Source organism: Ornithodoros turicata, chromosome 3 (assembly GCF_037126465.1).
Source record: "Ornithodoros turicata isolate Travis chromosome 3, ASM3712646v1, whole genome shotgun sequence".
Lineage (NCBI taxonomy): Eukaryota > Metazoa > Arthropoda > Arachnida > Ixodida > Argasidae > Ornithodoros > Ornithodoros turicata.
In genome coordinates this window covers 28,347,349-28,375,169 of record NC_088203.1, presented here as the reverse complement: position 1 = coordinate 28,375,169, position 27,821 = coordinate 28,347,349, and the positions used below count along the sequence as shown (strand labels likewise).

Genomic DNA, 27,821 nt, shown 5'->3' with positions numbered 1-27,821 from the left:
AAAATTTGAGCAAACATCTTTTGGCGTGCGAGACTCGTTTCGATGGCGTAAACTGCTGTGACTGGGGCATAACATGATGCCGTGTCATGCTCTGACATGCTTTAAAAACTGCAACTTTTAATGCAGCCCGTGGTAACACATAATGGAGCGTGAAGAAGCATGCTCAGTCTCGTCCCATCAAATGCCTTTTCCCTGACGTTCTCCAACCCGCAGCTTCAAGGTTGTGTGCCGAAACATGGCGTCATTAATAAATACACTATACATATGACTAGAATAATCCAGCAAACCGTGCTCTGCATTGTCATCCATTGCACTTTGTAGTCAGTGTTCGTCTTCTCTTTCTTGTCCGCCCGCTCCCGTGCGTGACGGAGCCAAGTTTGAATTGCCTTTTCAGTGTCTGCATCTGTGCCACTAGAAGTCTGGCGAAAAGCACCTGTGTGATTCCATAAAGAGTCCATAACTGCAAGCACTTGAACAGTGGGGGTTACTTCAAAGAAATTCTCTGATGTACATTAGATTGTAAATGAGTGCAACGCGTAGTGCTGAACACCTCAGCGCAGAATATTACAAGAATATTACAAGAACAAGGATGCTAGAACATTGCAGGAGCTTAACCCCTATGTAAATTTGAAATTACACCAACAAAATGACAACAGCTGTGTAAAAGATAACTAGAAAACCATTCATATAGAATTGTTGATTGCATGTGAATACTACAAAAGTGGTGTTGACCAACAGGCAGGTCTCTGTCTTCTCATTTTTTGACGAACGCTGTTTCCTGGTGTAATGAATCATGCAGACATTATCTGCAGCAAAATACACCGGGAACAGCACGGAACCTAGCAAATGACACTTTTGAGGTCGTAATATGAAATACGTACCGCATATGACCTTGGTGCACCCGAGAGAACTGAATGTGTTCTTGCCCCCTGTGCCCATCCAGTTGAACTGTTGAGCAACAGTATCTGTGAGTAGCTTGTACAGGATCCGCCGAGCTTTATCCCCATTGTTTGTGCCTCCCAGTCGCCTCATGTATCTCTCCTGCACGGAGAAGAGTAGTGTCAAAAGCACGTACAGTAATCTCTCGTTATAACGAAGTCGCTTTATTCGAAGTTCCCCTGTGTCCCGTATAAAGTGCATGCAGTTTTAACCGGGTTATTCGAAGCATACTGCAGCCCGACTCCGCATTTTAGGAAGCGCGGGCCGGCCCGTATGCCCCCAGCTCCCGCAGGACTCGCGGAGCAGTGGAGACGCTCGGCCTCGGCAGCGTTCTCTGCGACCACTCTTTCCCTCGTAGAAAAAAGGCGAAAGTTTCACACCCTCTCCTCTTTTTTGCACGGAAAGGGAAGCACGCGCGTTCCTCCACTGTTTCCACCAGGCTCCCACAGCTCCCCATAGAGCCCGGCTACCATCGGCTTTTACTTTTACTGGTTTTCATGCCCGACTCTTTTTATTCCGTATTCCAGAACAACTAGGCAAATTTTTGACAAAATACACATTTATTTGAAACATCGTAGTGATTCAATAGTCTGACACAAATATTCACCGTGCCTACAGAGTCCAAATCGTTGCGTTCGTTGACCAAGTTCGAACTCGAAAAACACACACACACTCTACTCCCAGAAGTGAGCGCGAGTGCACGCGATTTCACGGTTAGCATCTTCTTTCGTTGGTTGCAGTGCGAAGGTTTCAACGAAGCGGGCAATGCGTGTCGCACGGACACCGAATCCTGTCTCCGTTGTGAATGCATTTGAAAATGCGACGGCGCTCACAAATGTTCCTCAGGCGTGAGCTCACCACTGAATTCCATTTCTGAACTCGAGAGACTGTTCGTACGTAGGATACTTGTGTCGGGAAACATCACAACACTCGCTGAGTCACTTTCACACACGAACAAATCTGGGACTTCACTTTGAACAATGCGATCATACCGTGGTGTCAACTGACATCGTCGAGACGCGAGGCGCCGCTGCCACTTCTCTCCCTTCTCTTCTCGTAACTGCCCGCCAGACAGGCAGCCCGCGAAAGAATGCTCTTTTGAAACTTTGCCAACCAATAGCGGAGCGCGCAATGTCCTTCGGCCAATGGACATCAACAATGATGCCTGACGGAGTAATACCACGTGTTTATGACGTGCAAATATTTTTTTAGAGCCGCGAAGAGGGGGAGCTGTGGGGGCCTGGTTTCCACTTTGCTCGATCGGCGCCTTGCTTTCCGTGCACTTCCCGCGTCTTCCAATGGCTCCACCGAAGATCCTACGGAAGTGTAAGTCGCACAAGTTAGAGAAGTTGAAAAGGCTACTATGCCTTTCGTGGAAGGAGCTGGCGGCAGCTAAGATCGCAAATTGCCTCGCGCACGCCGGATTTTCTAGGGGTCGTGTGCACGATGAACAAGAGCACGTCCCAGACATAGAGGGCTGTGACTATCTCTACAGGGGAGTGCTTGAGCTCGTCAGGCAGGAGGCGGACGACGACTTCTCTTCGTTTGCACTTGAAGATGTGGACGTACCCATCATCTGTCCTACCACGGACGAGGATATTGTGCGCACTGTGATAGGGCGCCGATGCGAAAGTGACGATAGTTCGGATGATGAGCCCCGGGAAGTTGCAACGACAGCTGAGACACGGGACATGCTCCGTTTGATCCTCAATAAAATTGAGTGCGGCGGTGGTAACGACGGCCTACTACGGTGCGTGCACAAACTGGAGAAGGCGCCCAACAAGGCTGTGCGTCAGACGCAGTTCACCTCTTTTTTCGTAATGGAATAAAAGTGCCACCAGTCTGATAACTTCCCAAGGTATGTGTCTCTTGGGATACCGTTGTTTGCACGCAGTTCGAGCACAACCGGCAGCATTTTTTTGCCGTTCCCGCCTTTGTCGAAATACCGCCTATAACAATTTTTTTTCCGGTCCCGACGACTTCGTTATAACGAGGGATTACTGAACATGTCACACCATTAAATATTCCCACTGAAATTTCTGGCAAAAGAGAGCATTCTTTTGCTAAGCTTCATTGCTCAATTTCGTGTTCTTCCACTTGAACTGGTGGTGGGAGTGGCACAAGATAACCAACAGCCATGCAAGATGAAGAATGGGATACTATGAGAACTTCCCTGATGGCTGTTTCTTGCAGCACTCCTTCCACCAATCTGGGCAAAAGAACATGAAGTTGAGTGACGGATAGAGAGTGCATAGAACCGAAACCCCAATACTACAGGATAAAAACCAAAGCAGTGAAGCAAAATTTAAGTTACCTTTTTATTGTACTAAGCAACATATGCAAATGAACAACTAAGTGATCAGTGTGTGGTGAGTGCCTGAAGCATGGTAACCAAAAAGATTTTCCACTGAAGTTAGTCCTTTCTGACTTAGTCACCCAGGTGATCTTGGTGAAACACCCGGTACAGTTCCACTTCCTCCATGTTTGTACCATTTCATGTAAGTTCCCATTTGAGATACTCAATAAGCCACTTGAAAAAGTTCCGGGGAGCAGTGCGCGCCCTTGCAGGGCGTGCCGGCAAATACTGTGCAACACGACGGCGATTTACTATAGTCTCCGATAGTCGCCGGTGTCGTACTAGTGCATGCACGTCCCTAGCGTTCTGGAGAGCATTTCTCGGCATGCCCACTCACGGCGTGCGCTGCTCCCTGGAACTTTTGCAAATGGCCTATTTAAGCATGCACTGCTGCTGCATCTAGGTCCGTTGTAGCTGGAAACACGAATGCTCTGTGTGACATTTTCTTTTGCAACAGAGGCTCAAGGCATGAAATGTTAGACACCTTTGTAAGAAACTGGAATGCCTGTACAGGCAATGACATTTTGTTTACTGGGATTATATGAATTTGCAAACATGTCTGGATCACCAATGGATTAATGACCACGTATACAATTGGACCTCTGTATGCAATAAGGGGATAAGCCGATTTATTCCCTTTTTGCTATTTTTGTTGCAATGACATCTACATACCAGTATGTACCTGCCAAAGAAAATTTAAGACTTTATTGCAATTCATTGGCCGGCTACAGGAAGGTAGGAAAAATGGGAAATGCATGTATGTCAATTGGACGGGCAGGCAGATCAGGGCCCTTTTCTCGGTTAGGGATTTTTTTACTTATCCCCTTGTTGCATACAGAGGTTCAATTGTTAACTCATGACAAAAAAGAAAGAAAAAGAAAAGAAATACATAAGCCAGATCAACCAAATCTAGCCAAATGTCGCGAGTCCTTTCAGTACTTCAGAACAATACTGCACATACACAATTAACATGCAAGAGAAGCATAGTACAACATACCACTTGTGCCTTTTTGTCTGCGATTCTTGAACGTGACTGTCAAATTCCAGGAAATCTTCAACGTTACTGAAGGGTTCAGGAATAACGCTGCTTTCTTGAGCACCTTGTGTGTCTTTAAGGCGCGAAAGTAGTGTATCCAGCACATCTACGACCTCTTTAAGCCGAAGTGTAAGCTTGTGAAATTTGCAAAGAACTTATTTCTCAAACTCTGCAATTTAAGTGCAAATGATGATGCGCTAGGTGTGATACGGTATATGCTATGCATGTCAAAATGTCATACTGGTAAAATAAGAAAACTTACAGCTGTCAACATTCTTCGTACCCTTCAAACAGTATCATTCAGTTCTGCCGGAATATTATTTGTCGCTTCAACAAACATCATTGACATTGACACAGCGACATTAAGCAGCACCCCTTTATTCGATTCCTTCCATTGGTGCTGACGAAAAGACAGCATGGCAGAGAGAACAGAAAGACTGTGGCAGTCGTGCTTGACGGCGTGGTTTCGGCGCCGCACACTCTCATTTCGGTGGGGTTGGCTCGCTAAGGCTATCATGATGGGAACACTATTGTGCGCTGTGGCCGGTGGTACGGTACCCTTCAACCTAAGCTGACATCACACCTCTGTCTCCCTTATTCGTGAAGAAGCCTCTGCTTACATTTGAATAAATACAGTACATTTGCTTTTGTGACAAAGCAGGACTTTGTGCATTAAGTACTCTAAGGTAAGCCAATTTACTACACATTTCCCATGCAGCATCATTGTATCGTGAGTCCTATGCAAAGTTACACGTTGTGAAGCGCGACTTTAGGTAACCTCCTTCCGCAAAATTGGCATCGTTGTATTTGCTGCATATCATACATCGTACTAAATATTATTGACAACACATGCAGACGTGGAGTATCCAACAGGCTGACCATTGTGCAGTGACATGCAACATGCAGAAAAATATGAAGTATAGTAGCTCTTCCACGGAGTCCAAACACTGATGACATCTAACCTGAAGTGTGGCGCGGTGACGATGAAGGTGTCTGCTCATGAGCGCCAGCACTTTGGCGCATTTGTTGTTTTAAAGAAAAAAAATATGCATTGTTATTGCTCATTAGTGAGGTGGCATCCCAATGTCGGTACCCCAATGGCGGCGCCCTGTGCACGGTGGCACCAGAATGCTCATTTTGTCGCCGACGAAAACTTTAATACAGCAGGGTCATAAAATAAGCAGAAATATGATTTATGTAATAGAACGTGCATGCCTGGCTTCACCTGAATTGTTGAAAGCACTGTATTTCGATGGTAATGATGTCGGTCAGCATTCTTCTTACGCTCGATTATAACAATGCTCTGCTATAACGGTTGAATTCTGCGTTCCTGTCAATATCGTTATATACAGACTCAACCGCAGAAGGGAGTTCTTGTTTGCGCATGAGCGACACAAATAATTAGAGTTTATTCTGCATGTACAAACAAAATTTTGAATTAAAGCTCCCGAACAGTATTCACAAACAACAGGCTGCATGTCACAAGATATGTTTATCTGCACTTCCTCTTTTATGTTTCATGCTATGAATTCTGACATTTAAAATATTTTTCTGTCACTTATGTTATGGGCTGCAATGGGCCATTTGCATCGCCTACTATTTCATAACACTGTAATATGAGTAAGAACATTGCTTCCCCTATTGAAAAAACCCATATCGAATAAATATGGGTCCCATATATATGGCATTATTGAACATGGGGTTATGTGTTATATGGACATATGAGTTATATAGACCATACGGGGTCCTGATGTGGCCCGTATGACCCATACGAGAATCTCCATATCCAACAATCCCGTATAAACGCCCCATACAATTCTCATGTGACCCATATACCCACATGATTGTGTGAGCCACAACGGAATTATGAGACCGCTTATACGGGGCGCAGAGAGCATAAGGTTATGTACCACGTTGAAGAAGCCGCTGGTCGGGTAACGGTCGTATGACGATACGGAGTGAAGGTTATACATGGTGCATCCAGTGACACATAGTGGGGAACCAAAATCCACCTACACACAAAGCGCCAAAGGGGAGGATACATTGTGAAAGCAGTACAGATCTTAGAAAAATGTAGGTATGATAAGTTGAATATCTTACGCGAACATAGTGGCAAAAGAACCAGGAAACTTTTCTCTGTTATCCAGTTTATTTGGCTTGTTACATTCAAGGGCACGGTTGTAAAAGCTTGTACTGCCATGAAGCTGACATTGGAGTTGCATGGGTGAAGTGCACACCCTACCTGTTTTGCAGGAAACACAACTCAGTAAAAATCTTTGCAATGACCTGTAGCTTAACTTACTTTGTCTTTTAAGATCCCAGCGACGTGTGTTCATTTCCTACGTCGGGAGTACGACAGCCCATTTGTCTTGTGCACAGAAACAAATCTGTCAAAAGCGTCTGAAATTCAAAGATTCCCCGTTTGTAACAGGCCAATGAAGCATCACATGTGACAATTTCACCCGATGTTAAGTGACGATATCAGTTAACGACTACGGCAACAACCACACTGAGTGCATAAAGTAATAGGAACCCACATGCTAGGAATGTTACCAAGCAAACCGTGCATGAATCATGGCACAGCAGCCTCTCAACTAACCTTCCATTCACGAAATCCAACGGCTTCTGGTCGTATCTTCCAAGGCGTACAAACAGAGAAACATGTCCAGACATCACTAGCAATGCACAAACACACACTCAGAACAGTCCGAGCCACCAATGCCATCCGCCGGAAGCTGCCGTTTACGCAATGGTCCAGGGAAAATGGCGGGCGCCCAAACCACGTGATCTTGAGGAGCCACTCACAGCGTCCCCGAGCTGCAGCGCGGGAAAAAAGCTGGGGCCCAGTGCGCATGCGCAGACCGACCTCCTTTCCCAACCTCCTTCCCCTTCTCTCCTCGGGTTTTTTGTCTCTCCTCTCGTCCCCCCTACCCCCCCAGACTCGTCCGTTTGTCTTCGGCGCTTGTTGTCTTGCTGTAGAGCAACGATCATGCTGTCCCGAAGCAGACAATCAAAAAGCAATGGTGTATGACAAATCAACTTTATTTGTCCTCGGGAACTGCCTCGAAAAAGCTACAGTACATATCTTTTTACGTCTTGTGACAGGCTTCACTGGAGCTTTAGGTACTTCGACATCCAAGGGCCGTTAGCCAATGCTGAGCTATGTGCGTTGTTGTTGCCGATGGTTGCGGGAGAACTAAAACAAAACAAAAAATATATTGATGATCAGTAACTCTGCACGAAAATCACTGCTATGATAGGCAATCTATCTTGATTTCATATTTGAACACCAAGGCATTTGTCACGAATGTTCGTAGATCACAGTGAATGAACGGCTGAGACGCGCATGAGGGGCAACTAGCATAACCACACATATTTTGATTAACGGCATATCAGAAACGTACAAGTTACGGCAATGCACTGCACAATGAAACGCCGCTAACGTACCGAGTGACTCGTAAATGCTGTACGTAATACACTTAACGTGATATACCTGCATTACTTCCTTCAGTCACAAAAAAGTAATCAAACTTGTCTTACCGTTCAGCTGCAGTACGTCGGAAAGAGTGCAGACTTCCTCTCTGACGATTTCTGCGTCCTTTGGAGGTGCAGGCGGATTCCATGTCATGTTCGTCTTCCCGCTGTTGTGATGATGGGGTGGATGTGCCATTCCGTTCTCACATTAGCAGTTCGCCACAATCTAAATCTAAAGCATTCAAAGCCCTCCAACTACCCCGTAGCGTCTGCGTGCACAACGGTTGCAGTCCAAGAGAACACGCATGGCCGGACAGACGCGATGTCTCCTCTGTCGTTCTTCTTTCTCCTCCGTTCGACTGCTTCCGTTGAGCGGTTCGCGCGTTCGGATGCTCGCTCCTCAGTCAAATGACTCTCGCCCAATCAGCGCGAAGGAAACTGACGCCAGTTTTTTAGACCAATGAGCATCCAAATATTTCTACATATAATGCGCAGCCAATGAGAGATTTTCCGAGCTGGCACGCCGGTGGCGACAATATTTTCGAGGCGGTGCGTTTCGCTTTAGAGCCGGCGGCTGCCAATGCCACGCCGAAACACCCAGAACAGGAACGACGACATCACGCGTCCCCTCACCCCTCACCTCCGGTACTCCAACGTCGACTGAGAGCAGTGGCGGATGCAGAGTGTGGCGTTGGGGGCGCCACAGTCGCGGCGCTCTTCGTGCTATATCAAGAGAATGCAAATCGGCGCGACCACGACAACAATGCTATCGGAAAGAGGACGTTTTCCCCGTCAAAACGAGACCTCATTCGCCTTCTTACGCCAAGAAACACCCAATATCGAAAAGAATGCCTCGCGCCCCATGTATAAGGAAGCCGCCGTTGCGACGGGATCCTAACTAGAGGACGGAGAGAGATAAAAAGGTGTCGCAAGTTCCTACACCTTCCCGGCTTTGAGCACGTGTGCCCATCAGAGGGAGGTTCTGATCTGCCGTGGGGTTCGAACCCAAACACTGAGACAAATGTCGTCGAACGGCGGTCGGCGTCAGGAATTTTCGGAATGACGCCCTAACAGCTGGAAATTGACGGGTGGCCCGAATAGGAAACTTGTAGTGCAGGGTACGGAGCATGCACACACAGAATTTCGGGTAAATTGGGCTTTAGGTAAGTTACTTACTGCACTGAACAGCGGGAAGCGTTTCGGGACGTCGTCACCCAGACACGTTGGCGTCGAAAAACTACAAAGCCAATATCTTATCTTGGAGAACGAAACTTTGCGGGCCTATAGGACAAACTCGATTGAAAAGAGCGCGTCGAGACCTTCAAACTATGTTACACACGACTATGTAGCTGCAACTGGGGCGGTTTTAGGAAAATGCGGCCGAACGTCACATGTATTGTGAGGAGTGCAAACACGGACACCGGTAACTGGAGAACCGTTAAAGTTCCAGAGCTGCGGTCAATTTTGTCACGTTTGTTACGTCATGTAGAGTAGGTTACAAAAAATTAACATCGTCGGACGCGAGCTTCCTTCCGAAAAAGGACCCCAAAGTTTTCGAAAAGAGCGTCGCAAACGCGTCTTCACCCACAATTTCCGAACCGCTAAAGACCAGACCGCGGTGTGATTTGGCCGATCATAGAACTATTGGAGACCTACTTGGACGCAAATTTTGGCGTGAATGGGGCAAACGCCGCGGGAGTGACGGCGCTCCGAATGTGTCGTATATGTGCTGATGGAAGCCAAATATTTCCACATTAGTCGGCTACCGTTAGGATTTCTCAGAAACTTCGGGCGTGTTCGTGAAGGGGGAGGAATGCGGAATCTGTCACAACAAATAGCGTCTTGATAGGACCATTTTAGGCTTCTATATTAGACGCACAACCCCATCAAGCGACACCACCGTCACTCGATAGAGACTCACTACTGCCATGAACCACAAGGGTCCCCAAGAGTCTTGAGCAGGCTACCCGTGTACTTCAGATAAATACCTGAAGAATCGATACTTTGAGTACGGGAACAGGTTAGAAAGCAGGACAAATCTATGTTAGGGTATAACTAATTGTATTCTCAGCAAAAAGTGACATCATCCAACCTGACCTAACCTAGCCATGTGTGTCAACTCGCGTGTCGTTCGGAGCGTGTATCCCATTTCTGCGTCATTTCCGTCCGTCCATTACTATTTAGTCCCTAACACAGGAACGTAGCAGTGAGTTTATTTATCTGCACGTTCGTCCAGGGCAGTGACACACATTTGGTTCGCACAATCCATTTTTATAAGGTAAGTGTGTGATGCAATTAAGTGGCCCATTTCAAAAACTAGTTTGGCATAATTGTAATCATAACTATGTGGCAGAATAAACGTTTCGAATGATGTGTCATGTGTGATTCCTGTCCCCCATACTATCCTAATGTGCATCATACCGCCCCATATGTGTACTATTGCTGTCACATACGAAGTCGTATGGAACCCATATTGCTGCCACATCGCTTCATACGGGTGAAAGATATGTGATATACGGTCCCATATCACTTCATACGAGGCCCACATAAGTATCATATTGACTCCATATGACTCCGTACGGTACCCATAAGAATGCCATATTGCCTACATATGACTTCATAGGCGGCCCATATGTGTTAATATAGGACCCATACGAATCTGTACGGGAACCATACAAACTGATAAAGGAACCATATGAGTCTCATACGGGATTTTTCAATAGGGTCATGTTGCGGGATTTAGGAGCTTAGATATTCCTTCTATGTAGGACAAGCTGCTCATAACGCTGCATTAACTGTAAATGTGTATTGGTCATTAGTGCATGACATGATCTTCGAAATGCTCACCAGATAAATGGTTAGTGGGAGATTGCACGCGAAACGATCCAGAGGATCTGCTCAGCTTCAGAAAACTATCCCGAAATTTCTTTAGCAGTCTCTAATAGTGCAAAACGACATACCACGAAACGTTTCTTCCCACATATCAATGTGGCGGGTGCTAGACACCAGCAAAGCTCGCAGCGCTGGCGAAAACTGTGTCGGATGTGCTGCGGCTCATAGAAAGCACTCAGAAGTGAGCAGTTTTCTTTGCATAAGCAGGAAAACATGCTCTACACAGCATCGCAAATCCCTGTAGTCATGCTGTAATCGATGCTGGTATTCATAGGCTTAAAATTTTGAAATTTTCCTATTCGACGATTTTTTTGTGAAAAATCAAACCATTAAATTTTCATGAATATTTTTTCCTTCCACGGTCTCAAGGAATACTTTAACAGGAAAAATGGCAAGACACGTAACATTCCGACACATTGCAGGGAAAATAGGGGAAGTATGTACTTTTTCCAAAATTTGCTACAACCAAGCGTAACACACGCAATGAAGAGGTCGGAAGGGATGTCTGAAAGATGCAGTTTTACAGGATGACGTCTGCAGTTTTATAGTTACGACCATTCCTCTACAACATATTAAAAAATCTCGAGGGTGTTTTTTAGTATTCAAGAAAAGGTGGTGTTTTGGTGCTTTATGGCACAAGAGCGACTAAGGCCAAATGTATTCAAGAGAAAATAAGTTACTTGTAGTAGAGGGCATTACAGCCGCAGTGGCCCACGTTGCATGTGCATGGTAGGGTTGCTATATCTGTTTCTTGGGCTCATGTCTGAATCCTTTTAATTTCTGATTTTTCTAGTTGGTTTTCAATATGACAACCATCCGGACCAAAGGAATATGGCTCCAGTTGAGGGCGGTGGAGTTTCAATTCACTAGTATGAACATTAGGAGCGCAAATACTTCACTTGATCAAAGTTCACTTTAACTATTACATTTAGATGCTGAACAATTCAACAAAATATTAACCACTGAAAGACTAAGAAATTATAACATTGCGGGAAAAGACGAACATACCAAAAACCTAATTTACGTGGCAGAACTACTGAAAGCAACGGAATCTTGTGCTGGTTGCCTTTCGTACGTACTATGTGCCAGTGAGACTCACAGCTAAAGCCCTGCACCATCCGCGGATGGAAGCGTATATCCGCGGATATCTGCAACAAACTTGCGGGCTGTGTCAGGTAGAATATGGACGCTTGTCGTGATCTGCGGATCGGACCCAGATCATGCTGGATCAGGAGCGGATCAGATGCGGATAAAACGCAAGATTGCGCAATACATTTTCTTCATACTACATACCGTACACGGAGTACAAGGTGAATGCACGCCGCTCGCGCATCTGGGAGAGATCTTTCGCGTCTTCAGTCGAGGTTAGCGTTGGGCACCGATCTTGCATTCCACCTGCAATAAACTCTACCTATTCCATTTGTTGCAAAATGTGTTGGTGTGGTTGGTGCTTTGTATTCTTTCGTGGCAGCTAAATTTGTGCTCGCTGTCGTGTATCCCTTCGTGGCACCACGGACGAACAGGACCTGTCCTCGCTACAAAAGCTATGCCACTCCGGTGTTTGCACTGTCACAACATGTGGATCATGTTCGGTGACAGGTATTTTTCTTAGTTTTCTTCTGTGTAGCTTTGTGGTGACGGGAAATAACGTTTATTTCCTGGAAAATTGACTACATATATCGAGCACTGCATTATCGCTGCGTGCCACAGATTTTGCGGGTAGGATGCGGATGTCAAAAAGCTCATCCGCACAAGGCTTTAGCCCACACCTGACCTGGTCAGTCCTGGCAATCACCGCTATTACACCAATTACAGCATTACAAGTGGGATTTGCGATGCCGTGTAGAGCATGGTTTCCTCTACACACAAAAGAAAATCACACACTTCTAGGTGATTTCTATGAGCCGTATAGCTGCCGTTTATGCCAGGCATGGTTTTCACCAGCGCTGCGGGCTTTGCTCGTGTCTAGCACCCACCACATTGATATCTGGGAAGAAACGTTTCGTGGTATGTCGGTCTGCACTATTACAGACTGCTAAAAAAATTCGCTATAATCTTGAGGGGCGAGCGGGTCCGCTGGATCGTCTCGCGTGCAATTGTCCTAGTAATGAACAGGCAATGAGTGCATTTCACTCTTTTGTTTTGCATAGCTCACTGCCCTAGCCCATTTTGTCATTAGTGGCAAGTAAGAAACTCTAAACCATGATTTAATTCTTTAGATTAAATGATGCTTTAGAGTTTCTTAAATTATGACAACTAAAGTAACCAGAAATAGACCAAAAACGAAAATGTGATGCTCTTCTTACCACCATCAACAGTTGTATGGGCCTGTCTTTCAAAAGATGGTGACAGTCCAAATGAGTTCCTTTGGGCCTTTGGGTCTTTTGCATCTATACAGACATACAGAAAAAAACACGCAAAGCAAAATTGTGGTGGAGCTTGCACCAACTGCAAAAAATCCACTTTTAGTGAACAGCGATTTTAATGTGTTTCGATATGCCTGTTGGTAGGTACGTGCTTTCAGTTTTCCATGCCACGTTCGCAAAAATAAGGAATATTAGCACCAAGAGCACCCTCACAACTATGCTGCTTTCTATACTTGGGTAACTAGAACCCGCAATTACATGATCATTACTGCTAGCGGGATGCAAATTTAGCAACACTGCGAAAGTGATGTGTACAGAGTTATTGACCCTGTCCATTTTTCTCTCTCGCACTCAATTTGCTACATTTTACTCAGATTCGTGGGCTGTGTGTTGTGCATCACATGCTGAAAGGAGAGGGGCATTAAGCTATGGGTCATGAGCCATGACCAAATGTTCACGATTTTCAACAAAGTGTTATACACCAGAAGCACGTGGGGGCATCACATCACTTCACAGCACAGGCATCACAGGGCGTGGATATGAAGCTAAAGCCTTGGCATGTGAGGGCACCTCTCAATACTTACAGTCAGGCTGTGCAGGATCAGAAACATTAATTTTTTGTGATGCATTTGTAGTATGTAGTGCAAGAAGCTGGTTACTCACAACGTGTGGAAGAGGAGGAGCGCTGACTCAACCCTTGGTGGAAGCGGGATGGCTGCTGGCTGTTGTCATCAACTGTGTGGGTTGATCAATACTTGATCAAACTGCAATCTCCAAAGGTACATTACTCACGAGTTGTGGATGAGGAGGAGTGCTGACTCAATGCCGGGTGGAAGCGGGATGGCTGCTGGCTGTTGTCATCAGCTGGGTGGGTTGATCAATACTTCATCAAACTGCAATATCCGAAGGTACATTACTCACGAGTTGTGGATGAGGAGCGCTGACTCAATCCTTGGTGGAAGCGGGATGGCTGCTGGCTGTTGTCATCAACTAAGTGGGTTGATCAATACTTGGTCAAGCTGCAAACAGCTGGCAATCTCCGAAGATATGTTTCTGGCACTTAGTACACAGGCTGGTTACTCACGACTTGTGGGTGAGGAAGAGCACTGACTCACTGCTGGGTGGAAGTAGGACGGCTGCTGGCTGTTGTCATCACCTGTGTGGGTTGGTCAAAACTTGGTGAAGCTGCAAGCAGCTGTCAGTAGCAAGATTTAGTCCACCGTTGGAAATGTTGCCGTTAAGTTACTGTGCCTACCGGAACCAATGACAGTGTGCATGACTCAGAATCTTAGCTGTTGACTGGATGCGGTAGAAGCAGTAGCCTACCGGGCTTGTGGTGGTGGTGTACTAAAACTTGCTAATCTGAGAAGATACGTTAGTGGCACTAGGTAGAAAACAGCGCAGAGAGGGGACACGAAGAAGAACAAGTGCACACACAGAGCGCTGACTAGCAACTGAGCTTTATTCCCCAAAGGGGGCAAAACCGAAAAGGAGAGAAGGAAAGGAGGATAATCAGGAACACTCTAGAAGATAACTAATCTCTTTGTTCAATAGGTCCACTGATGGCTTGCTGACACATTTTTCACCTCTATTATGAATTTGTGCTCCTTCGTAAATTTCCCTGGCGAGCCTGTCGGAGTAGCTCCTAAGTACACGTGTGTCTTCTAAACGAGGTCGGCATCCACAATCGCGACAGTGCATGGCCAGGTTGCTGCCTGTGTGAGTCTGCAGGGAGGATGAGTGTTCGCGCAGCCAGTCATTCAGACACCGTCCTGTCTGTCCCACATATGACTTCCCGCACGTCAGAGGAATGCCATAAATAGCATTACACTTGCACTGGACGAAAGGCCTTACATGCTTTTTGTTGCATCCGGAAGCAGCGGCTTCTTCACTGTTGACGCATCGACACAGCCCGCCTAACTTGTTAGGTGCAGTGAATATGTTGGAATTAGAGGAGACAGGAAGCAGTAGTCCGTTTGTCTCGGTTACCAGATTCCAACTGGCCCGAGGATGTTTATTTACTCGAGCCACGGGGCAGGTGCTGGATGTCAGGGACTGGCGATGCGGCTGCTACAGGGCCCCCCCCTAGCGACCTGACGGGGGCAGGGAGCGAAAACTGGCAAGCTTGCGTGCCCAGGATACGTGCCGTGGTCGAGGAATCGGATGACTTGGGTGGAGAGGTGGAGCTGTGCGGTTGTCCACGGAAGAGGGTGCCGTCGATTTGTGGCTGCTGGGAAGGGGCGAGCTGAGGGAAACGTCGAGGAACGCCGGCTTCAGGCGATGGACGGAGACTGTGTCCTGCCGGCCGTTAATAAGGAGGGTGAAGTGGTGGGTGGTTCTGGTGGTCACAGGGAAGGGGCCGGAATACGCAGGCTGCAGCGGCTTTCTGACGGCATCGCATCGCACAAACACGTGAGAACACGTATCCAGGTCGGGGTGTCGGTAGGTCGGACCGGACCGGGCGGGCGAGCGGGGTGGCACCGGGCGCAACGAAGACATAACACGGCGAAGTCGGGATACGTAGTCCTGTTGTGCGTCGGGTTGCGGGTCTTCTGGGACGGACAAAAATTCACCGGGAAGTCGGAGCGTTGCGCCATAAACCAGCTCGGCGACGGTACAGTGAAGGTCGGATCGGAGGGCTGTGCGTATTCCAAGAAGGGCAACGGGGAGTACTTCGGGCCATGGTGTATCCGGAGTGGCACGCAAGGCGATCTTGAGCTGTCGGTGTAGTCTCTCGACGAGCCCATTCGAAGCAGGATGATAAGCTGTTGTACGAATACGTTTGGCGCCCAATGCGTTCGTGAAAGCGGCGAAGAGGGCAGACTCGAACTGCCGACCTCTGTCGGTCGTGATGATGGATGGTGCGCCGAAACGGGAGATCCAGGTGTTGATAAGAGCCGATGCGACTGTTGGAGCAGTGGAGTCAACAATGGGCACCGCTTCCGGCCAGCGGGTGAAACGGTCAACGGCCGTCAAGATGTAGTTGAAACCCTGGGAATGCGGAAGTGGACCGACCAAGTCGATGTGAACATGGTCAAAACGGGCGTCAGGTGGCAGAAAAGGTGCTGGCGACAGACGGGTGTGGCGCTGGGTCTTGGTTCTCTGGCACGGCAAGCATGTGCGCACCCAGTGCTTGATATCAGCGTGCATATTCGGCCAGACGTATCGGGTGCCTATGAGCTTTTGTGTGCCTCGGACGCCGGGGTGGGAGAGAGCGTGAAAGTGATCGAAAATGGGACGGCGTAATGCGAGGGGGACGAAAGGTCGTGGCGAGCCCTGTGAAGTGTCGCAAATCACGGCGGCCGTCGCCCCGGGGAGGTGAACATCTTCAAGCTTGAGGCTGTTGGACGCGGGCTTCGTGCGCAGTACGGCCAGCTCTTCATCAGATGACTGAGCAGTGACAAGAAGGTCCAGAGACAGAACGGCTGAGCACTCCCGTACGAAAATTCCAGATCGGCCGGACACGAGCCCGGATTCATGCCAGATCGGGTCAGATCTGAAAGCGAGCATGGTATATCCGGTTTTATCTGGTTTTAATTGACAGGTGCCGGACGCAGATCCGGAAACCAGTCTGTGTTAGTCCGGATTCATCAGTATTATCCGGACACCTGTCCAGATCAACTGGAACCAGATCCGACCAGACAAGGTCCGATCCGGATTGACGACCATATAAGGTCCGGACAGGCCGGATCCGGAACTCATCGGAATGATCGTGCCCTTTACGAGCATGTCCTGTGTGATGCAATTCACGTTGGACGAATCTTTCGTGATAATTAACCGTCGCAATTAATGTCCGGTGCGAACGACTAGTGATCTAGAAAGAATAATGGAGAAGAGAGACAGGAGCGGAACTAGTTAAGGTCTCTCAGTCCCGGTCGTCAAACAGTAACAACAAATATCAGTGTACGACTGCTCACGTTTGTTTTACATGCTAACCAGTAAAAATGGAGTTCACTACAAATTCAGTTCTGTAAAGTTGGGCGATAAGCAGACACACTCAAGGACCCTCACACATTTCTTTAGATCCTGCGGCAAAGCAATTATTTCCAATGCACAAGTTCTGGCCCTTAATGCACAAGTTCATGTGTTAGCTGGTATGTCTTTGCAAATTAAATAATGAGGTATAAGAGAAAAGTACTGCGACCTACCACGCAACTGCAATAACTATATAAGGCCAGATCTGGTCGCACACAGTGTGTCCTACTGAAATGCACAATGGTTTCAAAAAGTGGTACCACACTGCAAAAGTAGAAAACAACATACATATGCTGTTTTCTACTTTCTACCTTTGTGGCGTGATATCCACCTTCTTTACATCTTTGTGATTATTTTATGTGGGACACTGTTTGCAGTCAGATCTGGCCTGATATACAAGCAGATCTAGTCAGGCCAGATACCAGACAGATCTGGCCTGACACATAACAGATCTGGCATATTAATCAGGCCAGATACCAGACAGATCAGTAATTGGGACATTTCCAGATCTGGCCTGACAAGAAAGCCAGATCTGGAAATGTCCCAATTCCTGATCAAAAACAGATCTGGAAGTTGTGATCAGGTCAGATAAAAATCAGATCTGACTTTTTCGTAAGGGCTGCGCTGTAGTGGGTGTGATCAGGGTGGATATTCTGCTGAGAGCATCGGCCACGGGGTTGTTGACGCCGCTCACGTGCTGTATGTCACTGGTGAATTCTGAGATGAAGGCCAGGTGCCGGATTTCTCGAGGTGTATATCCGGTACCAGAAGATGAGAGAGCATGAGTAAGCGGCTTGTGATCCGTATATATGGTGAATGATCGTCCTTCCAAGAAGTGCCGGAAGTGCTTCACTGCTAGGAATATGGCCAGGAGCTCGCGTCCAAACGTGCTATAGCGCGTCTCTGCAGGTTTGAACTTGCGCGAGAAGAAAGCGATGGGCTGCCAAGCAGAAGAAACTCGCTGCTGCAGGACGGCGCCGGCAGCACTGCCCGAAGCGTCCACCATGATGCAAGTAGGTGCATCGTGCCGGGGATGGACAAGAAGAGTGGCGGCGGCGATGTCTTGCCGGATTTTGTCGAAGGCGGCGATAGAGTCGTCGGACCATTGTAGCGTGGCGGCGTCGCGTTTTCGGGAAGAGAGTAGAGCTTCCAACGGGGCCAGTGTGGCAGCACAAGATCGTATAAAGCGCCGATAGAAGTTGGCGAAACCAAGGAAACGTCTCAACTGTTTGACGGACGTGGGACGGGGGAAATCCTTGATGGCGGCGACTTTAGAGGGCAGAGGAAGGATGCCGTGCTGGTTAACGCGGTGTCCCAGGAAGTCAAGCTCCGGGACGCCGAATTCACTTTTCGCGGCGTTGATTACAATGCCGTAATCTTGTAGGCGAGCGAAGAGGGTTCGTAAGTGCTCGGCGTGCTCTTCTGGGGTGGCGCTGGCAACCAGAATATCGTCCATGTAGGCATAGACGAACGGGAGGCCAAAGGTGACAGAGTTAATAAACCGTTGAAATGTCTGGGCTGCATTACGCAAGCCGAACGGCATACGCAGGAACTCGTAGAGGCCAAAGGGTGTAATGATGGCGGTCTTCGGAATATCGTCTTCCGCCATGGGTATTTGGTGGTAGGCGCGCACCAGGTCGATTTTAGAGAAAACGGTGGCGCCTTCGATGTTAGCGGTGAAGTCTAAGATGTTAGGGATGGGGTATCGGTCGGGCACCGTAGCGCGGTTTAAGGCACGGTAATCACCGCAAGGGCGCCAGTCTCCCGTCTTCTTGGGCACCATGTGGAGTGGGGATGCCCAGCTGCTGCTTGACGGTCGGATAATGCCAAGCTCGAGCATATGCTCGAATTCAGCCTTAGCGATGGAGAACTTTTCGGGAGCCAAGCGACGCGGGCGAAAGTGAACGGGCGGGCCTTGAGTGACAACGTGGTGTACGACGTCGTGCTTGACCGGGCGAGTCCAGTCGGGGGGCTTGGTGAGCTCAGGGAAGTCTTCCAGAATATGGGAGTAGGGCGACGCCGGCGCACAGTAAGAAAGGCTGTGGCAGGGTGGAATGCGATGCCGGATGCCGTGAACCTGAAGATGGGTGGTGGCGTCGATAAGGCGTTTCCGAGCGACGTCAACGAGGAGTCCGAAGTGCGTGAGAAAGTCAGCACCAATTATGGCCTGGGAGACATCGGCTACGTGAAAAATCCATCGGAAGTCTCGTCGTAGGCCCAGGTTCAAAGTGAGGGACTGCTGGCCAAATACCGGGATGGTGGTGGAGTTGGCGGCGCGTAGGGTGAAACACGGTTGTCGGCTGCGATGGGCTTTGCTAGCGGGCATAACGCTGACATCGGCACCGGTATCTATGAGAAAGCGTCTGCCTGACACACGGTCTACAACGTAGAAAAGGCGACTTTCGAGTTGACCTGGTGCACTTGTCGCCATTAGTGACTGGGCGGGGCGTTTCCCGACCACGAGCAGGGTTGGAAACAGTGCCGGGCCTCGGCGCCAAACCGCTGGTGGTACCAACACATGCCGTTGGACCGAGGGCTTGGGCTGCGCCGGCCGCGAGGGGTGAGCGATCGTCGGCGGAAGCGCCGGGGGCTTGGCGAACGGCTCCGCGCTGCCAGTGTCGCGACAAGGTGGGTTAGGTTGTTCACCTGCTGCGTCAAGCTTTCAATGGCGGCCATGTGCTGAGAGGTGTCTTGCGCTGGTGCGGGGGTAGACACTTGCGAAACGGCTGAAGGTGTGGGCTCTGGGAAAGGAGGGTGTGGTGTCTCCACATGCATTACGGAGGGTGATGGAATAGCAACCTCCATTACAGCATCGGCGAGGGTGGCGAGTTCGTCCGTTGAAAGGTTTGTCGTAGTGGCTAGGACCATCTGCACATTTCTCGGAAGTCTTTGCAGAAAGAGTTCTCTGAGGAAGCTGTCACTTGTGGAAGCAGCTCCGTCACCGAGCAATTGCTTCATGCGCCGTAACAGCTGCGTGGGGCGTCTGTCCCCGAGCTCCTCCGCAGACAGAAGCTGCTGAAGACGTGCGCGGTCGGAGCAGGTCGTTCGCTTGAGAAGTGCGGACTTCAGCTTGTCGTACGGGCAATCCGCGGGTGGTGAAGCGATGACATCATAGACCTCGTCGGCGGCGGATGGAGAGAGCGCTGCGATGACGTAATAGAATTTCGTGGTCTGGGCTGTGATGCCGGACAGATGAAATTGGGCCTCGGCCTGAATAAACCAGGTGGCTGGGTTCCGGTCCCAAAACGGTGGAAGTTTAACGCTAACGGCGGTCACGGAAGTGGGCTGTTGTACCATGCTGGGGGTACCGGGAGTCGTGGTGACGTGGCCGTCCCCTGTAGACATGGTGAATAGCGTGGAACGTCAAACGTTCGGGTCACCAATTGTTGGAATTAGAGGAATGCACCACTCTCTCGCACCACTTCACCCTCCTTATTAACGGCCGGCAGGACACAGTCTCCGTCCATCGCCTGAAGCCGGCGTCCCTCGACGTGTCCCTCAGCTCGCCCCTTCCCAGCAGCCACAAATCGACGGCACCCTCTTCCGTGGACAACCGCACAGCTCCACCTCTCCACCCAAGTCACCCGATTCCTCGACCACGGCACGTATCCTGGGCACGCAAGCTTGCCAGTTTTCGCTCCCTGCCCCCGTCATGTCGCTAGGGGGGGAGCCCTGTAGCAGCCGCATCGCCAGTCCCTGACATCCAGCACCTGCCCCGTGGCTCGAGTAAATAAACATCCTCGGGCCAGTTGGAATCTGGTAACCGAGACAAACGGACTACTGCTTCCTGTCTCCTCTAATTCCAACATTTGGTGACCCGAACTACGAACACCTCAGTTCGGTAAACAATTCGGCCTCTTCAACCATCCCAAATTTCGCAACAGTTTCACCGGCATGGTGCTGAGCACCCCATCCTGGAAGCCTCTCAACCTTACGACGCCCTGCGTTCACGCAACGACCGGACCATTCAACTGCGACTCGACTCCTTCGAACCGTCTCATCCACACGCCACGAACTGGTCACATTTCCAAAGACTTCTTCTGCTCGGCAAGACCACAGCTGTACTGCAGACGCCGTATTGCGAAGCACATCCCTCCGGCGCACACACGCGCCTCACAGCTTCACCAACCATCACTTCAGCCCGATGCTCACCGCACCCCGGCGCTCCTTCACTGCCGGCCGCGACACCCGAGCTTCGCGCTCACCTGCCGGTCGCGGCAGTCGCGGCAGCCGACGCCACGGCACACTTCAGCCGGCGTCTCGGCGTCTCTCAACGGCTCCCACAGCCTCACCCTCTCCTCCTCTGGGACTCTCAGAGCTTCGGCTCCCGTGCCGGTAGCGGCACCCCAGGACCTCCACTTCCCCAGCGCCTCACTCTTTTCCTCGCTCTTCTCGGGCTACCGGATCTGATTACTCATCAGCTGTGATGCTTCGCCATCGTCTGCAGTGCCGTCATCATGTTCAACCGTGCATGCTAACCACGGTCGCCCTCGCTGCCCTCCTCCAGTGAAGTCGCGGACATCATCTGCTTTATCACCGCTCCGCGTCTGAGGGGGGGAGTGATGTAGCGGCCGGTGGACAAAGACGAAGATGGCCACGCGCCTGGAGCACCTGCCTCAGTTCCGCCGGCGCGGCCATGGAGATAGGCCACCGTCATCGCCTCTCCGTGGCATACCATCATCGCCGGTCGGGGCTCATGTAGAGGAAGACCACCGTCCTCTACATTTAATTGTTGGAATTAGAGGAGACAGGAAGCAGTAGTCCGTTTGTCTCGGTTACCAGATTCCAACTGGCCCGAGGATGTTTGTTTACTCGAGCCACGGGGCAGGTGCTGGATGTCAGGGACTGGCGATGCGGCTGCTACAAATACAACGCTAACGCCGGCACGCTGGGCAACATTTTTTATGTTGTGGGAAACTGCGTGGATATATGGAATGGCCGCTATCCTGGACGAGCGATCATGCCTGGGAGCCTCTTCGTGTTTCTTGTGCAACTTCCCGAGGAGAACCTCAGCTAAGCCTCTTATCAGCTGAACTGGAGCTGAACTCCTTTCCTTCTCTCCTTTTCGGCTTTGCCCCCTTTGGGGAATAAAGCTCAGTTGCTAGTCAGCGCTCTGTGTGTGCACTTGTTCTTCTTCGTGTCCCGTCTCTGCGCTGTTTTCTACCTAGTTATGTACCAACCAAATCTCCGCCTTAACTCAGTTAGTGGCACCTAGTGCAGGAAGCTGGTTACTCACAAGTTGTGCATGAAGGAGAGCGCCAAATTGTTGTTGGGCGAAAAAGTGATGGCTGCTGGCTGCAGGCATTGCCTGCATTGGCTTTGCTGAGTTAGAAACAGTAAGCACTCGCGACTAATTCCCCCCGCAATGACAGCAGGTGTGTCACATACCCAAGTTGGAAGACACATGCAGACCTTCATTAATTCAAACTCCTGGGGACCACGGAAATTTTTTGAATTTTCAAAAGTCTGAATTAGTACACATGCCGCAAAGTATGTTCTACGAAGGAAAATTATGTCATGGGGCATATAAGTCTTATGTGCTCGAAGTTGCTAACAATGATCTAGAACCCCAAGCAGCAAGATGCAAAGCGGAAGTCCAGAGCAATGGGGGTGGACTGGTCGGTGGAAGACCTTGAACAGACCCGTGAAATTAAACAACGTTGATAAGACACATAACATCTACCCCTGTGCACTTGTCTTATGCCGCTGGACGTAACTTATGCTGCTTGGGGTAGATCGTGACTTCTGTAGCTTACATCGAGCAATCAGGTTGTCACTCCACTTGAGGATAGTTTACACCATACTGTAACTCCAGTTGCTACTTTCAGTGGTAGGATTCCTCTACAAAATAGCATGCCAGGGCATTCTGTAGCCCTTTTACAAATAGAATGGGCACCTGATCAGCATGCAAACAGCTTGTCAGAGTGTCAGCACTTTTTTTCTTTTCGTTTTTTGTTGGTAGGGAAATTTTATGAGTAAATGAAGAGTTTCAATTAAGAGAAGGTACTGTTTCAGTTATCCAGCTTTTCAAAACATAGGAAAACATTGCAGAACAAACATAAATTAACCGAAAGTCTGAATTACCAGGGTTTGAATTAACGTGAGTCTATTGTATAAGCTAGCCTGCACATACAAAATCTAACTTCAGTTCGCAGTGAAGTACCTTGTGAGCGTGCCCCCTTGTCCCAAAAAATAGGGCTAGGAGGCGGTGAACACTCCTCCTCAGACAGGTCCTGAATCACACGGCGCTTCTTTTGCACCTGCCCTGGAATTGCCGCATTTACTTTCAGGGTAACGAAATTAAGCATTTTGAATATTGAATCGACATCTTGAAGAAAATGAGATAGGGATGCTGCTGACAATTATGCGTGTGCACGTCCAACACTTAATTTGCACCTGCTTCACTGGTGCCAGCCCATGTTTTTAGTGCCACGTCCCATGACGCTCACAATCAATAAAGTTGCTTACGCCTCGGTTGTGATTGAGTGGGAGGTGTCACAGGGGAAGAACTGTCATCTTCATCATCAGACAGCATCCTCTTTGTCCGCGCCGTTTTCTACGTCCGTACTCCACCTCACCATTGAGATCTGATGTGCGGTGGCAAGAGGCAGCACCTGCCTTGCTTCGTCATATGTTTCTGTGAAGTAACCGAAACATTTAGGTCACATCAGATGTAATTTTCATCAGCTGGTGACCATTAGTATGGTGGCACAAAAGCAGAGAAGACTGAGTGTCGTGCATCGAGGGACAAAAAGCGGCATCGAATGGACCACGAAGCATGAGAGAAAGAGCATGTCGATTGATGCACTTTGACCGCAACAACAAAATTTAGTGCCGAGCTGGAGTAGCAATGTGGCATTGGCTGGCAGTAGCTTCCAAGCTGGTTCCGGCGGAGTCATCATATGCAGTTGGAGCTCCACCTATGTGTAAGAGATCCCTCCCCTTAGCTATCACCACACAGACTCCTTGCATTCAGATTGCAGACACCGCCTTACTGGCATGAGTGTCCTTAGCTGCCAGTTCTAGTTTCATTCTGAATCCCGTCACACACACCACTCACTTAGGGCCTCTTGGCACGCCCTTTGATTGTCTGACAAACTAAACATTACTACAACCTACAATTTAAATTTGACTAACACAGTAGTAGTTAAAACCACATACCGTACGTTTCCATCTCTTCACAATCGACAGACTTCCAGTCTGCTCCTGGTGATTTGTTCTTCCGAACGTATAGTCCAACTTTCTTCTCCTTTTCTGGAGGCCACAAGCAGGAGCCCTCAACGATCCATGATGATGGCACAACGGCCACCTGGTCCTGTTCGCCAGGGAATTTGATAATGCTGTACCTGGCAGGAGCTGTTAGAAAAGTCATGTCAATGAGGCAATTCGCTGATATGTAGCTGCCCTTGAACAATAAGTGCACTGAAAGGCGTATGATAGCACGTCTGCTAATATTAATTATATATATTTAATATTTATATTTATTATTATATATATTATATATTATAATATTATTATTATATTATAATATATATGTTTATTTATTATTTATATATATATATTATTAATACAGTCACAGGCTCAATACAAGCCAAAAGAACACTGGAGCACATGTCCATAAGCGCACCAAGTGCAACAGCACTACATGAATCCTTTGAAAGACAGCATACATATGATGTTAATAACCACAACACACAGGGTGTCTAAAAAATGTGTGCACACACAAGAAACAAGTGCCTTTGACTAAGTGGTTCTAGGTGTGGTAGTGTCACTACTCTAACAACGCGGTTTTGAAGGCACCCTGTATTGTCCTGCACAACATTGAAAAATAGTACTTTGAACAAGTGTTCCACAGTAACTGGCATTCATGGCTCACAAAATTATTGGACAAAATCCAAGCACAGGTAACACAGATAACAAAAAAAAACCTATGGTACAGCACTGAAGTAGTGTCTCAATCTGGCGATATTGTTAACCAGTGTGAGGCAAGGGAAGCACAACGTGGCAGTTAGCCCTGTATGGTAAAAGCATGGACTTCATTCGAATGGATGTCAGTGGCCAGACTTGCAGTTGTGAAGGATGGGACACGTCGTGAATGCCAACATACGAAGAAGCACAGGGGTACACATACAGATCTTCTGTGCGCCTGAATTTTCTTCCTATGATGCACATCTCTACTGTCAAAGCAAGGTGTGCCACACCTGTGATTTTCACAAAACTACCATCGTGCAACAAGCACGTGCCGTCACTGCTGTTATTCCGCAATTCAAAGCACCTTGGAACAGTTACACGCCTGTAGAGAGGCGGAGTACATCTCATGGGGAGTGACGCATCTTTCATTTCAAGTGCCACCCGTACGGCACTTGGATGTGGAAACTTTTCAGGAGGGATGCTTCTCTGCTCAAGTATCCTATTACGAAGCTGCTCAAGTGGCCTTTCAGGCTTTCGCAGGTACTTCTTCAGAGTCTGCATATAATTCTCGAACGGGAATGAGCTCCACCGATCGAGGGGCCCGTGGTTTCGCACGTCAGCAACGAGGTGGGTCAGTCCATGAACGTTGTGGGAAACGGACTCGTGTCCATAGATATCCGCGTGCTTTCTGACAAAGTGGCACAGCAGCTTATCGGCATATTCTGTGTGCTCTTGGGAAAGGCTCAGACCGGGACTCACCAGTATGGAGATGGCAACATGAAGCTCTAGAAAGTGCTTATACTGGGCCCTAGGAAGAGAAGTCGCAAGGCACAGTGGACCCGTATACAGAAGGAACATTCTGAATTCTGTCGCCTTCCAACGATCTAATTCTGACATGGACCGCGGTTTTCTAGCAAAATCTGAGGGAACAAATGCCGACAGTGAGGCATGCTTTACAGAGATTGTTTCACGGAGCGCTGGACTTAGGCGGTGGCCTCTAGTTCCTCTGAACCACAGGAAGAGCAGTTGCTTTTGCACACCGAGGCATACCAAGTGCATATAATCTAATGGCACCTGTTTCACCATATCCATTGGGAGCTCCTCGAGTATGGATGCACCAAGGTGGTGCTCTTCTTGCTCTTGGCCATGGAAGCTCTCGTCGGTCCTCAATGGTGCGCCGGTCTCTGCGAAGCAAACTGTATCACTGATGTATTCACCTTCGATAGTGCATTTTGTTCAGCTACAATAACCGGAATGACTCTTGATCGCAAGAACGTATGCTTTCGCTGTGGCATCACAAATCAACCCAGAAATCATTACTTGCATTTTTTTTTTTTTTTTTTTGCCATTGAGATCCATGCCATCATTTTGAATTTCCGAAAACTCGTCGACAAAACGCCTCAAGAATGTATTCGCACACAATGCCTTTGATGTTCCATAGTAGACTCCAACAGGGAAGGGCGGCAGTCTCTCGTCACAGTTCGTTACTTTGCACAGGATCGGCCAAAATTGGTGTTTACTGCCTTTGGAAATTGGGAGGCCGTCAACATTAACGTTGACAAAGATAGTTTCAGGAATGTCATCCGTCACAGAAAGTGTGTACTCCAAACTATTTTTAGACCAAAATGACAGTATTTCCCCTCGCACATTTCAGTGATGCTGTTGTACCTTGGGGTGTGCAACAAAGAGCGCGCGCTACTTGGGAAATCCACGTGACAAGGATGCAACTTGAGTACTTTCAGTAAATCTGTCACATGCTTTTGGTGGACACCTGAAAGTGCCCAGGTTCTCAAGTGCGCCAACATGTATTCGCTTTCGCCAGAACCATTATTCGTCATGTCGGAGGTTGTGCTTGGCACGGTTTCGGGAGACGCCGCAGTGATGCTGAGCAGCGGACTACACTCTAACTGAGGGCTTTCCGAAAGTTCCTGAACATCGGACTGCAAAACATCATGCTCATCACCGGCGTCTTGAGTAGTATTGGAATAATAGAACTTAACGAGCAATTTCATGCCTTCCTCCTTCTCACCCCCCTGCCACCCCCAATTTTGCAATTTACACCCCCACCCATTTCTTTATTATTTTAGATTTTTTCACTTAAAATCGCTCATACACGCATAAGAATGCGATAATAGAGCGTAGAATATAATTTTCAATTAATAAATTCAATTACCATTCAATCCAGCGAGGGAGAGAGAGGAGGAAAATATAAAATTATCGTTAAGTTGTATTTTTCTATAATGAGACACATGAAAAGAAGCGCACATACGCATAACTACAGTTTCTAAACCCATTTAATAACTCAAGTCATTACTATACATATTCAATTCATTAATGTGCCAGTCCAGGTTCGGTAACAGCATCAGTCCATAGGCGCCGCCATTTGCAAAGCGTCACACCAGGCAGGTCGGAAAGCATCACGTCAGGTGGCAGCACCGCTGTCATCATGGGGACTTCCGTGGAATGCAGAAAAAAACACGCGCGAAAACAGGCACACACACACACACAAAATTTTCACCGTGCGAACATGTGCGGGCATGCACCGACAAGAATAGCAACAAGGGTCATTGACTGAATGGCGTACAAGGGAATTGCGAACATGTTTGGGCATGCACTGACAAGAATAATAACAACAAGGGGAATACTTTCTGCTAATCGCAACAAGGTAAATCGCCAAACATACACTACTCCAATACACGCTGACAAGTAATCGCAGTTAGGGGGTAGGTAAACGCGACAACAGAAGAGGTATTAAAACGACAACTCACCGACATCCAAGCATATCTGTATGCACACACACCCCTCCATCTTCTTTACATGACTAAAGAGTTCACAATCACATCAACGGTCACGATACGAGCGACGCGCGAGA

General features: G+C 48.4%; 1 protein-coding gene and 1 long non-coding RNA gene across 2 annotated transcripts; both read right to left on the bottom strand.

The window, feature by feature from the left end:
• Positions 1 to 97: 97 nt before the first annotated feature.
• On the bottom strand, positions 98 to 27,821 carry LOC135390120 (uncharacterized). Its single transcript, XM_064620117.1, has 10 exons — positions 27,718 to 27,821; positions 24,200 to 24,394; positions 23,507 to 23,675; positions 14,148 to 14,219; positions 13,985 to 14,053; positions 13,856 to 13,927; positions 13,727 to 13,798; positions 13,004 to 13,087; positions 882 to 1,041; positions 98 to 433 (listed from the first exon to the last, which is right to left on the bottom strand). Exons 3-9 carry the CDS (start codon positions 23,571 to 23,573, stop codon positions 998 to 1,000), a joined length of 480 nt encoding a protein of 159 aa, XP_064476187.1. The 5' UTR covers positions 23,574 to 23,675; positions 24,200 to 24,394; positions 27,718 to 27,821; the 3' UTR covers positions 98 to 433; positions 882 to 997.
• LOC135390119 (uncharacterized) lies at positions 4,811 to 7,010 on the bottom strand. The gene is made up of 3 exons (XR_010421720.1): positions 6,931 to 7,010; positions 6,634 to 6,731; positions 4,811 to 6,573 (listed from the first exon to the last, which is right to left on the bottom strand). It is a non-coding gene; the product is annotated as an uncharacterized LOC135390119 (long non-coding RNA).

Excerpts from the sequence above, each read along its gene's own strand:
- LOC135390120 (XM_064620117.1), bottom strand. The coding sequence starts at position 23,573 with ATGCTGTCTGATGATGAAGATGACAGTTCTTCCCCTGTGACACCTCCC. Across the intron at positions 14,220-23,506 it reads CACTCAATCACAACCGAGGC|GTGATGACAACAGCCAGCAG; the intron begins GTAAGCAACTTT and ends CAACCCACACAG. Across the intron at positions 13,088-13,726 it reads CTCCTCCTCTTCCACACGTT|ATGCAAAAGACCCAAAGGCC; the intron begins GTGAGTAACCAG and ends ATGTCTGTATAG.